Source organism: Polypterus senegalus, chromosome 3 (genome assembly GCF_016835505.1).
Source record: "Polypterus senegalus isolate Bchr_013 chromosome 3, ASM1683550v1, whole genome shotgun sequence".
Lineage (NCBI taxonomy): Eukaryota > Metazoa > Chordata > Cladistia > Polypteriformes > Polypteridae > Polypterus > Polypterus senegalus.
Window position 1 is genome coordinate 113183670 of NC_053156.1, and position 13101 is coordinate 113196770.

The 13101-nt window shown below is 36.0% G+C and overlaps 1 protein-coding gene across 1 annotated transcript in view; it reads left to right on the forward strand.

Moving 5' to 3' along the window:
* Positions 1-13101, forward strand: part of LOC120526593 (dynein heavy chain 5, axonemal-like) — a 259504-nt gene that overhangs the window by 188872 nt on the left and 57531 nt on the right. The window contains exons 72-78 of the mRNA XM_039749755.1: positions 4470-4609; positions 4888-5054; positions 5545-5631; positions 7251-7396; positions 8157-8240; positions 8452-8620; positions 10757-10856. Of these exons, the coding sequence (XP_039605689.1) occupies positions 4470-4609; positions 4888-5054; positions 5545-5631; positions 7251-7396; positions 8157-8240; positions 8452-8620; positions 10757-10856 (893 nt within the window). The remainder of the gene's footprint in view (positions 1-4469; positions 4610-4887; positions 5055-5544; positions 5632-7250; positions 7397-8156; positions 8241-8451; positions 8621-10756; positions 10857-13101) is intronic.

Below are 13101 nucleotides of genomic sequence, written 5' to 3' on the forward strand. Positions count from 1 at the left end.
GAAGGAGAGAGAGAGAGAGAGAGACGTGCTGGGCGAGCGAGATAAGGATAGAGAGAGAAGAACCATCAGCTCAATTGTGTTTACATGATGCTCAGCAGACAAAGTGTATCCATACTACTCGTATTGCAAGACATCGCTCTTTTATCAAGTCAAAATTTATTAAAAATTTTTGCTCATCTTGCAAAACACTCGTAAACCAAGTTACTCGTAAACCGAGGTTCCACTGTATATATATATATATATATATATATAGCAAAATACCCGCGCTTCACAGCGGCAAAGTACTGCCTTAAAAGTTTTATTAAGAAAATTAAACCTTTTTAAACTGAGGGAAAATATACCAATAATTATTTGTTAAGGATCTCTTTGTATACCACATTGTGAGTTCGGCCCTCCGGTTGTAATATGACCAAGCTGTGCGCTGAGCTTACTCTTAACACTAGAATTACCAGAGCCTACGAAAAAACTCGTAATTCCGTCCCACCTTAAATCGCTTCTTAAAATCGTTCACAGCTCTCCACCAGCGTCTTTTGTCATCTAAATGTGCTGATAAAAAGCAGGCTGCAAGCAGCCGGCTATTCCATCCCCCCACCGACTTAGAACGTGCACAAACTTCTCCCAGCTCATGCCTGTGATTTATTTGGAGACGCGCTATACTCAAATGTGATTTATTTGGAGACGTGCTATACTCGAATGTTATTTATATAGGGAAGAAAGTACAATGTCAGGTGCTCATTCAGTGTAATAGGAACCATAGCACAGAGAGATGTGTACACTGCAACAAGTACACATGTCGTGAATGTAGGAAGGGTGTGTGGAAATTGTTAATAATTGAATGAGATGATTTTATATAGCAAGGATCGGAAATCAGCAGTTCTTAGCATTGCACCACGCAAGCTGTCGTATCAACCGCCTACTGTAACTTGCTTTATTTTTTCTTCACTTATAGTCTAGAATAAAAGTGCACTTGTTTTTTATTCTTGTACACCAAAACATGTTCCTGTGTTTGAGCGACACGGGCATGCTCAAAAAAATAGACGTGTAATGCCACGAAAAGTGCACGCAGGCACTTCAGTTCGCAAGCATTGGTACAAGAATGCAGTCACAAGTACGCTGCAGAGCTAAAGCGCATCTTTATGTGAAAACATCATTCTCAGATGGGGGGTAGGGAAGGATCCTAAACACGACTGAGAATGAAAAGTGAATAAAAAAAAAAACTAACCTTTACAAGTATCATAAATTACTGGCTGTTACACACTGAAATCAAATGTGTGGTTTTATTCTAAAATAGTAAGAAATAAGAGCAGTTTACTTCTCAAAACTGAACCATCTGGGATCGAACTCATGACCTTTTGGATACTAGTCAGCTGATACCATTATGCTACCATGGTAGCTGTAGTAAGTATGTGTCAATATGGCATGCTAAGGTGGCTTTTCCTGCAGTTATATTTTTGAATAAAAGCATACTTGTTCTATTATATTTGTACCTTTTGTGGAAGTGTTTGATATTTGGACTTCAGGCTTCATACATTATATAGTTTATGCTTACATTTTGTCATTTACTACTACAATATGAAAAACGTTTCTGTTTTAAAAATGTGTTTACACGGATTACTGTAGAAATGGAACACACGTGAAAAGCGTGTGTTCCAAATAATGATCTATTATTTCCACTCTAAAACTCCACTTCACTCCCAGATAATCAATCAAGGCATGAGCTGGGAGAAGTTTGTGCACGTTCTAAGTCGGTGGGGGGATGGAATAGCCGGCTGCTTGCAGCCTGCTTTTTATCAGCACATTTAGATGACAAAAGACGCTGGTGGAGAGCTGTGAACGATTTTAAGAAGCGATTTAAGGTGGGACGGAATTACAAGTTTTTTCGTAGGCTCTGGTAATTCTAGTGTTAAGCATGCAATGTACAGTTGGCCATGTGAACAGTCATCTTGTTTCAAATCTCACAGCTTGGATTGCTGCTGTCATAATCGGTTTGAGTTTTATGGTTTGTTTCAATTACGACAGTATTTGTAGGACTTGTGTTGAAGTGACATTCGGCATCTGTCAAGCGTTGTGAGTATACAACCAGTTTCATCGATAACTTCACATCCAGCTTTTGAGAGTTTAAACATTCATAAACATCAAAGTGTCCACTACTGAAATCGTCACATGTGAATCTAAGATGTTTAAGAGGCATTGGCGGTTGTCGAAAGGTGTAAAATATTTGGCCATTTGGGTACACTTGAAAGCGACAACCGAACAATTCAGCGGCAGCCATCAACTCACATGCAGAACCATAGGTGAAGGGCTTAAGCATTTCACTCTTATAGTGCTCCTGTGTAGTATAATTATCTCCTGTACCGTCATCAGTCCACACCTTAAACCTGTCCCTGTCATTCAATAGATAAGACACAATGTTTCTCCAGATATCAAGAGTGAGCCTGATATGGCCGTGCAATATGTAACACAGAGAATGGAAAAGATAGGTGCCATCTCCGGGCATGGAAACCACTCAGTAAGTGACAATTCTTTGATCGATAGTGATCACCTCGGTAGACATGTTAATGCGGGTACGGTTGGAATGATAAAGGAAATGGGTACCTGAACAATGTAAAGTAAGTCTAAAATACCTACACAATAACTATAATCGTAATAAATGAACAATAAAACAGCGGAGAAGCCGTGGATTAAATAAAAAGGCTGTAGTTATCAGTAGGGAGACGTGAATCCTGTGGCGAAGCAAGGAAGGGAATGAAGAGACTGGAGCGACGGCCATCCTTATATAGGCAGGCAGCCAACAACGTTGGAGGCGTTGGGATGGGGGACCCAACGCCACCTCACACGGTGACCGAGCTGCAGGCTATGGACATATATATGTACGTAAGTAGGATTCAGTTAGCGTTGGGAACCCGCGTACCAAATTTTTTGAAGATGGGCCCATAAGTAACAAAGACTGTTGAAAAGTTCAATATGGCGACCGACAGTGGCATCATACCACCGAAATAAGTACCAAATTTCAGCCTTCTACCTACACAGGAATTTGGACAATTAGTGACGTTGGAAAGTTCAATATGGCGGCTGACAGTGGCGTCATACCACCGAAATAAGTACGTACATTGGTTTCGGTTAGCGCAGGGAAGCCGCCTACCAAATTTGTGAAGATGGGGGCATAAATAAGAAAGTTCAACATGGCGGACGTTGTTGACCGTTATAACGTTATGTGTAGAATTTCGAAATGAAACCTGCTTAACTTTTGGAAGTAAGCCGTAAGGAATGAGCCTTCCAAATTTCAGCCTTCTACCTACACAGGAAGTTGGAGAATTAGTGACGTTGGAAAGTTCAATATGGCGGCCGACAGTGGCGTCATACCATCGAAATAAGTACGTACATTGGTTTTGGTTAGCGCAGGGAAGCCGCCTACCAAATTTCATGAAGATGGGGCCATGAATAAGAAAGTTCAACATGGCGGACGTTGTTGACCGTTATGACCATTATGCGTAGAATTTCGAAATGAAACCTGCTTAACTTCAGTAAGTAAGCTGTAAGGAATAAGCCTGCCAAATTTCAGCCTTCTACCTACACGGGAAGTTAGAGAATTAGTGATGAGTCAGTGAGTGAGTCAGTCAGTCAGTCAGTGAGGGCTTTGCCTTTTATTAGTATAGATATATTGTGGAGACTGGCCCAGACACAGACAGGCGGACACGTTCATTTCACCTACAAACATGTTTATTTACACTAATTACAGTTCAAAGTGTACCACAAACCCCCAAAGTCCTGGCCACACAATGCCTTCTTCCTCTTCAGGTTGTCTCCTTACATCCAGCTCAGTCCTCTCCGCTCCCGACTCTCGCCCCCAATGAAGGGAGGCGGCCCCTTTTATAATCACCCGGATGTGCTCCAGGTAGGTTCCTGCAATCGCCCGCCGACACGCCCGTGTTTCGGAAGTGCCGGCTGCATCCCCGGAAGCACTCCGGGTGTCCCTGCTCTTGTTCCCCCCCAGCACTTCCTGTTGTGGCGGAAGTGCTGAGGTCCAGGGCTCCAAAGGCATGGGGGCGCCCCCTGGCGGTGACCACGGGCTCCTACAGGGTGGAGCTTCAAAGCTCTGTGCCCGTGGTCCCCAAAGGAACCAGGGCGGTCGCCCCCAGATGGCCCCCGGGTCGCCACCCCAGCCACCTCTGACAATATATATATATACATATATATATATATATTTATATATATATATATATATACACCTATATATATCTTTTATTAGGGTGAGTCAAAATTATGTTAGCACTAATGGTACGTCTATGTATGTACTTATATATGCAATATGGTACATGTGTCGATCATGATGGCGAACAGATTGAGACATTCCTGTAAATCATCTTGTACATATGAAGTATGTTTTGTGAATAATCTGTTTCCGCCATTCAAATGTTAACATAATTTTGACTCGCCCTCTAAACTGTATATTGTTTTTTTAATTACAGGAAAAAACTGAAACAATACAGAAAGGGAGATTGGGGAAAGTGTTTTGTGGACACAGCACCTTCAGACACTTCTTGGAAACCTTTAAATATATATATCAGTTAAAGTGCTCAGAGCAGGAGAAAAGTGATAAATTATTCAGGTAAGGAAATGCTCTTTGTGTAAATTTCACTGAATTGTATCACAGAAATATTGGCAGTTAGCATATTGAATTATTCTAAAAAATATTTTGGTAAAATTTAAATTACTATCAAGCATGAAATGATTTCTAATTCTCTTAATTTGTAGTTTTTGCCATAATTATACAGTTTGCATAACAGTGATATGTTAAATTTTAAAACTTGAAAGTCTTTCCAGTAATTTCCAGTATATTCCAAAACTAGCAAAAAACAGTCCTTAACATAACTTCATTTTCAACAGGAAAGCTTTGGAAACATTAAATCAGACCCGTATTGATATAAATAACACCCAACAACTGGTGTCAGATTTAATAAAACAATATGGTGATGCCAAGACTGCCGCAGCAGACATACTAAATAAACTGGCTTCAAAAGCTTCAGCACTGGAACAACTTAAAGGACAACTAGGTGATTTTTCACATTTTAAGTTCATTCATAATAAAAGCAATTTGTGGAAAATATGTTTTATTGAATTTGTAGTACACTAGGTTAAATCTGTAGATCTCGGAAGGCAAGCAAGGATTTTAAATAAAAGAAAATATATTTTTATGTTTTAATTTTTTTCACAAAGTAGTGCATTTTAGCTTTATTGCTGACTTTAAAATAAATCATAATGAATAACTAGGTGTGTTTTACATGTGACATGCAGTCCAGAATTGATTCCTGCCTTGTTCTTGGTGCTGCCTAGATAAGCTTTGTTTTCATCAATATTGTACTAATATGAGTGAGTGTGTCTATGAGTATGCCATTTGTCCCATCAACATTCGATTCCTGCCTTGTTCCTAAAGCTGCTGAATTATGCCCTGACTGCCTGTAACCTTAAAATGAAAAAACTAATTCTGAAAATAGGTGATTGGATTGTCTATTTTTTGGTGACATTAGTTCCATTATCTTTTAGGTATGGGTGCAGAAAGCCTGCAGGTTTTTCTGACACAAGAAGAATCTGATTCTGAAGAACTTGAGGAGGAAGATCTGCTTAAAGATGGTAAAGACTGAACTAAAATGACTTGTGGGATTTTTCGCAAATTCATATTTCTACTACTGTCCAAGGACAAGTTAATAGGTTTTTAGCTCCTTTTAATATACTTGGTATAAGTAAACATAGGTGTGAATGTGTGTGTATGTTCAACAAACATCTCATCCAGGCCTTATTCTTTCCTTCCATCTGGTATTAATTGGAAGAGCTCTGGTTTCCTGCAACCTATTCCTAGAAAAAACTAACTCAGAAAAACAACTAATGTGTGATATATTTAAATTTTATTTTACTTTAGATTAATTGCAGTTTTAAATTATCCTGTTACACATGTATTGTACTCCAGAGATGTCCAGGCATTGCATCTTTGGCAAGTTCTTTCTGAACTTTGTGATTGTACTGTATTAGACTTATGCTTCCCAAATATCCAACATTCTTAACTGGTTTGCAAAATGGGTACTTGGATATATTAGTTTTATTTACTGTTTAGAGCTAATAAATCTTTAGTAAATAGCCAAGGGCTTAAAAATGCATGGATAGATGTTTTGGTAAAATGTTAGAACATAAATACTACATGATATTGTGCACAAGACTAACAGAAAATTGTTGATTTGCCTAGTACTTAAAAAATATACTAAAGACATTTTCTAAATATATTTTTTCTCAGGAAATCACTGTTCTAGATGCACAAAAAACTGATTAATTACAACAGCAACAAAATGTTGTCTTATGAAATGCTCTTGTGGAATGTACCTTTTGGGTGAATAATGGACTATTAAAGATCATTAAACAAATTAGAGTGTTAATATTGCTACAAAACATTCACTTATTTAAGTCCTTCTATATTGTTTGTATCTTAGATACATCTGTTTTAATATTCCATATAAAATTCTAAAATAAAGTAATACATTTTATAAAACAATCACTTATTAAAGTATATTTTTTTGTCTAAGATATCAGTACTGTATTTTGAAATCCCTTACAGAATTCTGAAAACGTTATACAGTGTATTTAGCATATACTGATGAAATGCTTAGCTATCATAGATACTCCTAGACATTTCCTTACAGCCATAAGTAGTAGTTAGAAACATTCCCCAATATATGTGCTTAGCTTCATTATTTGTTATGTTTTAATTGTGACTAATGCCATCTGTTAAACCCATGCAATGCTAATTAGAGGCATATTAAGTTTTGGCTCCATTTTGAGTGAGTAAATAGATATTCTTCATGAAAATGTTTGCACATACTTTTGAGACAGTATATAATTAATCATGATGATAAAATTAGTACCAAAAAAACATGCCTGGTGTTCAGTAAAGTATCTGTTTCTTTGGTAGTAATACTACCAATTCAAAATTAGTTTCAGTACTTTCTCCTTGTATTATAAACAGAATATGGTTTCTTTTATTTCCCATGGTGGGATATAAGTTCAAATTTGTCAGTTAAAGTGGAATGGCATTTTTTTAAATAATTGGAAGTAGATACATTTCACACTGTAAAGACAAGAAAATTATTTTCTGCTTATATTGTAATCTTCTTGCATTATAACACTGTAAATTCATTAAGGTATGCCTATGTTGCTTTGAAAGGTTTCTATGCTATTTCACAAATATCTACATTTGTCCTCAGACACAGTGGATGAATATGATGAGGCTTTTTATAAAATGAAGGAAATTAGCAGTAAATCTCAAGCAAATAAATTATATGAAGATTTAGAAAATGCAAAGTATGACTTGGAAGAAGCAAGAAATAACTTAAAACATGCCAAAAATCAGGTAAAGTTACTACTACTCTCATGTTAAACTTGGAAAAGTTTCTGTTTTGCATTCAGTACTTTATGAGAACAGAAACGTATGTACCAAGCAATCTTCATCCGTATGCGTTTTAGCAAAGCATGTTTACATACTCATTTTGTTTAGTACATTTCTGAGTAGTAGTCTAAGAAGTCATTATTGATAATGTTTGCTGCATTAATTTGTACATGAAAGAATAACTCCACCACGAGCCTGGTTGCCACAGTAATAACTGAAGCTGCATTTTCCTGTTATATACTTTTTGGATAACTTAAATAAAATATTTGAATATGTTTTTTTTGAATAATTAAAAAAAGTAAACATCTAACAATGCAATAATGCCTAGCCTGCTTGATCAGGTACCTTACAGGGATACAATGCTGCTATAACTAGGCCCTACTTAATGAAATGGAGATTTGATCATATAAAATCTGAAATTTTCCCACTTGTGTCTTTCCCAATTAAAAGACCACAACTCCCAATAGCATTTTTGTAGGTATGTGGTGTGTTGTTTATAGCAACAGTCCTTTGTGATACCATATTGGTGTAGTTTGGAGGAATTTCTTATAAAGAATTTATGACATAATTTTACAAAATTACTCTAGACTATTCATGTCTGATCATTACTCATGGAAGAAACGCATTTTTTTGTTGTGTGCCAATTATCTAACATATCATATATATTTTAAAGCATGTTATTTTAAGAGTAAATTATCAACAAAAGTTTCTCTTGTATCAACAGGTGATGCATTGGTGTTCTAAGGTTGATAAAAGCTGCATAGAAAGAATAATTCGTTGCCAAAATCCACCGTTCCTCCTTGGTCAGGTATTGTTCAATCATTTTATACTGTAGTCTGACTTTTAGTAATAAATTTATATTAATTTACTTCTCTCTGTATTTTATTTTTTTAACTGTTCAAAGCCATAATCATTTGCCACTTTAATTTTTTTTCCACTGTGTTTAGAATTCCATTTAAGCCAAGATATGCCATAACAAGGACAGTTGCTTAATTATATTAAATGTTGATTTCTGGCAGATATTAGAAATGGTGCTTGTGATGCTGGGCCTTTTACCTTATGCACATGAAATGGATCTTGAGACTGCAAGGCCTCTAAGAATATCTACTGAGTTTTCAGAGGGCAGGCGATCCCAAAAATCTATGGCTTCTTTATCTGCTAGAAACTCAAAAAAGTTGATTACAAAAGGTAAACTAGCAGCATGATTAATATGAATTAAGAAATGTGTTAAACTTTATTTTAATAAAAATTATTTTAAAACATAAATCTGAAAAGTATAGCACTTAAATGATGCATCATCACCTCCTAACGTTATACATTCCTAACTCTTTGCAATATTTTACTCTTTACATCCATCCATTATCCAACCCACTTTATATACAAATACAAATTTAAAATCCTAAACAAGTACATTATATAGTACGTATGCATTTTTAACATGACAGACTATAAGAAAACCACTAGGCAAAGCACCAGTAAGTCTCCATTCACACCTGAATTAAATCTGCTATGCAGTGTGGCCCTTCCTTTTATTCCTCACCTCATGCTAGAAGAGTCTGCCTAGCTATAATTATAAACCAAGGCCATTATCCTGGGTGCCAATCAGGAACCTCAGTTTGTCCATCCACCTATTGGTTCCTTAACCTGAATTGCTTATTACACAATTGATGACTGCTGACGTCTATCCTGGCTGAGATCATTCTTGGATAAATCACTAGGTCATTGTAGGGCACTCTCTGTCACACACTCTAACATACCCTGGTTTTGAGATAGGAAGAAAGCCAAGTACCCAAGGAGGATATAGAAAGAACATGTTATCCCCATACAGATGGTTAATAGGTTGGTAAATGTAATCTGAGCTTCTCAAATTGTGTTGCTGTGGAGCTAACTATTGCACCACCAGTTCAATTCAGGTTAGGGTTTATTTATAACTATACTGTCATTTTAAGTGCATGTTATTATTAATATAGCTTATAAATTGCTGTTTTTGTTCACTTGCAACTTCACCAAAATGCTGTTCTAATGAAAGTACATTAGCAGAATAACTCTAGCGTATGCTTTGCAATTTGCTTGATATCATAAGCAATCATAAATAAATGTCCAATACTCTAATTTGCTCTTTGGCTTTCACTTGTGAAGTACCAATACAATAAAGAAGATTTTATAGACTTTCTGATGTAGGAATGAATGAAGACTTTGTCACACATAACTGAAATGTACCAGTGTACCTAGGGCCTTGAAATCTCTTGCGTTAAGTCACTGTTTAGTTAAGAAAATGTACAATGCTTCATTTTGTAACAAATTATAGTTCTGTTGTGTTTTAAGGTATTTGTACTGATTAAAACTATTTTTGTAGCAAAATAGTTTAATTAAGCAAAGTCCATGTAACTGCTTTTCTGTTTTATAAATAAGACTACTGTATTTTTCAGCGTGCACACGCTCCTTGAAAGTTAGATTATCTTTATCATGCAGCCTAATGATAGACTAAATACTCAGGAACATTCCTCTTAAAAACAGGAGAAAGAAGAACAAAGTGGTGAAACATTCAACAAAATTAGAACTTAGAATAACATTTAATGCTGCTTTACCTTTTTGAAACAGTTAGCTTCTATGTCACAGTAAAGGGACATACTAACTAAATAGATTCTGTGGTACAATTAGAACACAAGATCACGGTTTCTTGTCTGTTGTGAAGTTCTTGGCTGTTCAGCAGTTCCAGGTGATGTGGTTCCAAAGTCTGGATGCTTCAATGAATTTTGCCAAGATAGCACTCAAATATTAGCCATTTTTTTCAGAGAGACAGCCAGTGTCTGTCTCTCAGTGTGTGTTAACTGAATTTTTTATCATCTTATTCAAATACTGTTTTGCACCAGTTACATTTATAATTTCCTGTATGTCTGATTTTTCCACTTCCAGAATATTCTGGCAAGTTTTTGCAATATAAAAGATGCTTTACTTCACATTTGTCTTGTTTGGTATTTGCATGTTAGAAGGTTTTTTTGGAAAAAATTTTATAAATGAGGATGGGCCAAATTTATGAGAAAATATATAAATATAGCAAAAAATAAGTAAATATAAGTGACAAACACCATTTAAAGCATTAGTGACATAGTAATTGTTGATTATATTTGTTGCAAGCACTGCTCATGTCTGTTTAAAAGGTTTTTTATTAAAACCGAAACTTTTATTTCTGAGAGCCTGAAAATGATTTATTATTGCCATTACATTACTTTTGATGGTTTGAATAATTTATTTAAATGAATTGGAAGCTGTAATGTACTTGATTAATTGATAGGTATCTTGTAACTTTTTTTCTTTCAATAGGTTCTAAGATGGATATCAAAGAAAAAGTAGACAAAAACTGGTGGAAGGCATTACAAAACTATGTTAATGACAGCAGCAAGTTTGTAGAATTGATACATAAGTAAGTATTCTTCATTTTTATTAAGAATTCTGATTAGCTTTGAAATGGCAGAAAGATTTGCAGGTTGTCTGGTACAGCAGTCACTGTGCCAGCTTTTTCACCACTCATTTTAGTTGTATTTGCATGAAGTACAAAAACAGCTATTGTTATTATCATTCTGTCAGTCTGTCTGTCCACATGAAACAACATAGTTCCCAGAAGGCTGATTTTTGTGCACTTATTCTTCAAGGAAATTTATCAGGAAAGTTTTGTTGAGATATCTCAAACAAAACACACTGTATAAAAATTTTTAGTTTTCAAGAAACTTCTCATTTGAAGTTCAATGGCAAATTTGTGGAACAGTCTTAAAACAAAGAATCATTCTGTGCAAGCTCAGTTACTGATTAGTTTATATTTTCAAACTTACTTTAAGAAAGGTTGTTTCAACTTGAAACTCTCCCTCATTTACTTGCCCAGTACCCACTTTTAACAAAAAAAAAAGATTCTTAACTTGTTATTAAAACAACTGAAAACTAGTGTATGTAACTGGGATCAAGTTCTTTAAAAATATATTTAGCAAATATTTATCCACCAATGACTTAATTAAGGTACATCAATAAATGCAGTTTCACTTGAGTTGGAATCTACTGTCTACAAAAACTATTTTAGCTACTAGAAGCCTAATTAGGCTTGATTTGTAACTACATGATATTGTAAAATGCTTCTAAAAAACATGTATGTTATGTATTCTACTAATGCATGGAATTACATTTTGTTATCGCTGTTATTTCTAGATATCATTATTTATTACTAACTTATCATGGAATCACACCACAGTCTGTCCCAGTTTGAACATTTGCACTGTCGTAACTCCTGGCAGCCAAGTGCAAACCCACAATGTGAGCTAAAAGACATCCTGACTTCCCTGTGGGCTACACTAAGCACGTTTGGTGGTTGTGCCGTATCAGTTACTATATAACATAGATGCTATTGTACTAAAGATAAACTTTCTTAACAGAAAAAGTCACTTGTGATTTATTTTGATATTGATAATGTTTATGTACCTGTTGTATGAGTAGAATCATGACTTTGCTATAGTGGATGGTATTTTGCACCTTAATGATCTTTAGAGCTGAGTTATTGGAAGCTTTATGTTCCGGCCAGAGTTACCCATAATAAATTGGCCTAATGGGAGAGGTCAGACAAAGAGAAATCCAAAGTATGACACCTGTAATCTTTTTTACCAGTCTATTTAAACATATCCTGAAACATGGATTGCAAAGGTCACTTCTTGAGCTACAGTATGCCTGATAGTGTTGGTTGCCTATAGATACCTAAAGATTAATCGCTGATGTAGCTTAGTCATTTTCAGCCTAAAGATACGCCCCGGAGCAGCCATGTATGAGTACCCAAAACTAGACTGAAGAATCATGGTTGGCTATGATTCTTATAGGGTGACAGGCATGGGCAGAATCAAGGAGCAATAAACCTTTGCAATGCTTTACTAAGAGACCTTACATGCAATGATTGTAGGAGATTGTCTAGATTTTTCAGAGTTGCCAAACTATAAGGGCAGTACTGGCAAAACCAATCAGTGACAAAGACAGGGTGGGCAGAAGGTTGACTCAAGTGTTCCCAGAAAATATGTGGAAACATTTGCCTAGGCTAGGGATATTATTAAGAGGTAGAAGGAATACTAGAAGGAAATCTTAAATATTAATAATATGTCATCCTCAGTCATTCTCCAGTTCACCCAGTCTTGAAATAAGTTGCAGGGATTCACCAGAGCCCATCCCAGCTGCCCTCCTCAGAATAAGCAGTGCCAAAACATTTGTTGGGATTAGGTCTGCTTCTTTACCTGCGGTAATAAAAATATCCACATTGGCCAAAGAATTGTGTAAGAACCAGTCCGAAACGTTGAAGGTATTAGATATAGTACTGTTTTAGGATTAACGGGCTATTGTAAAATTTTGTGGAAGGCAGGCACAATGCTTTGATGGTGACAGGATGGGCTGTTGGTTCTTATTTTAAAAGAAAATGAGTGTGCATTGAAGTTACTGAGGGATCATACTCCACAGCCACCCTGAAAGAGCCTATGCCAGGTTAATGGAACAGATTTTCTATCCAAAACCTGAACCTTTGTACCAGGAGAGACAGTAAATATTCCATCCTGACTTCCATCCTGTTGTAAAAGTACAACAGGAGACAGTCTTACAGGGCTGCATTTTCATTCAGGGCCACTGTTACATGCATTTCAATAAGAGTA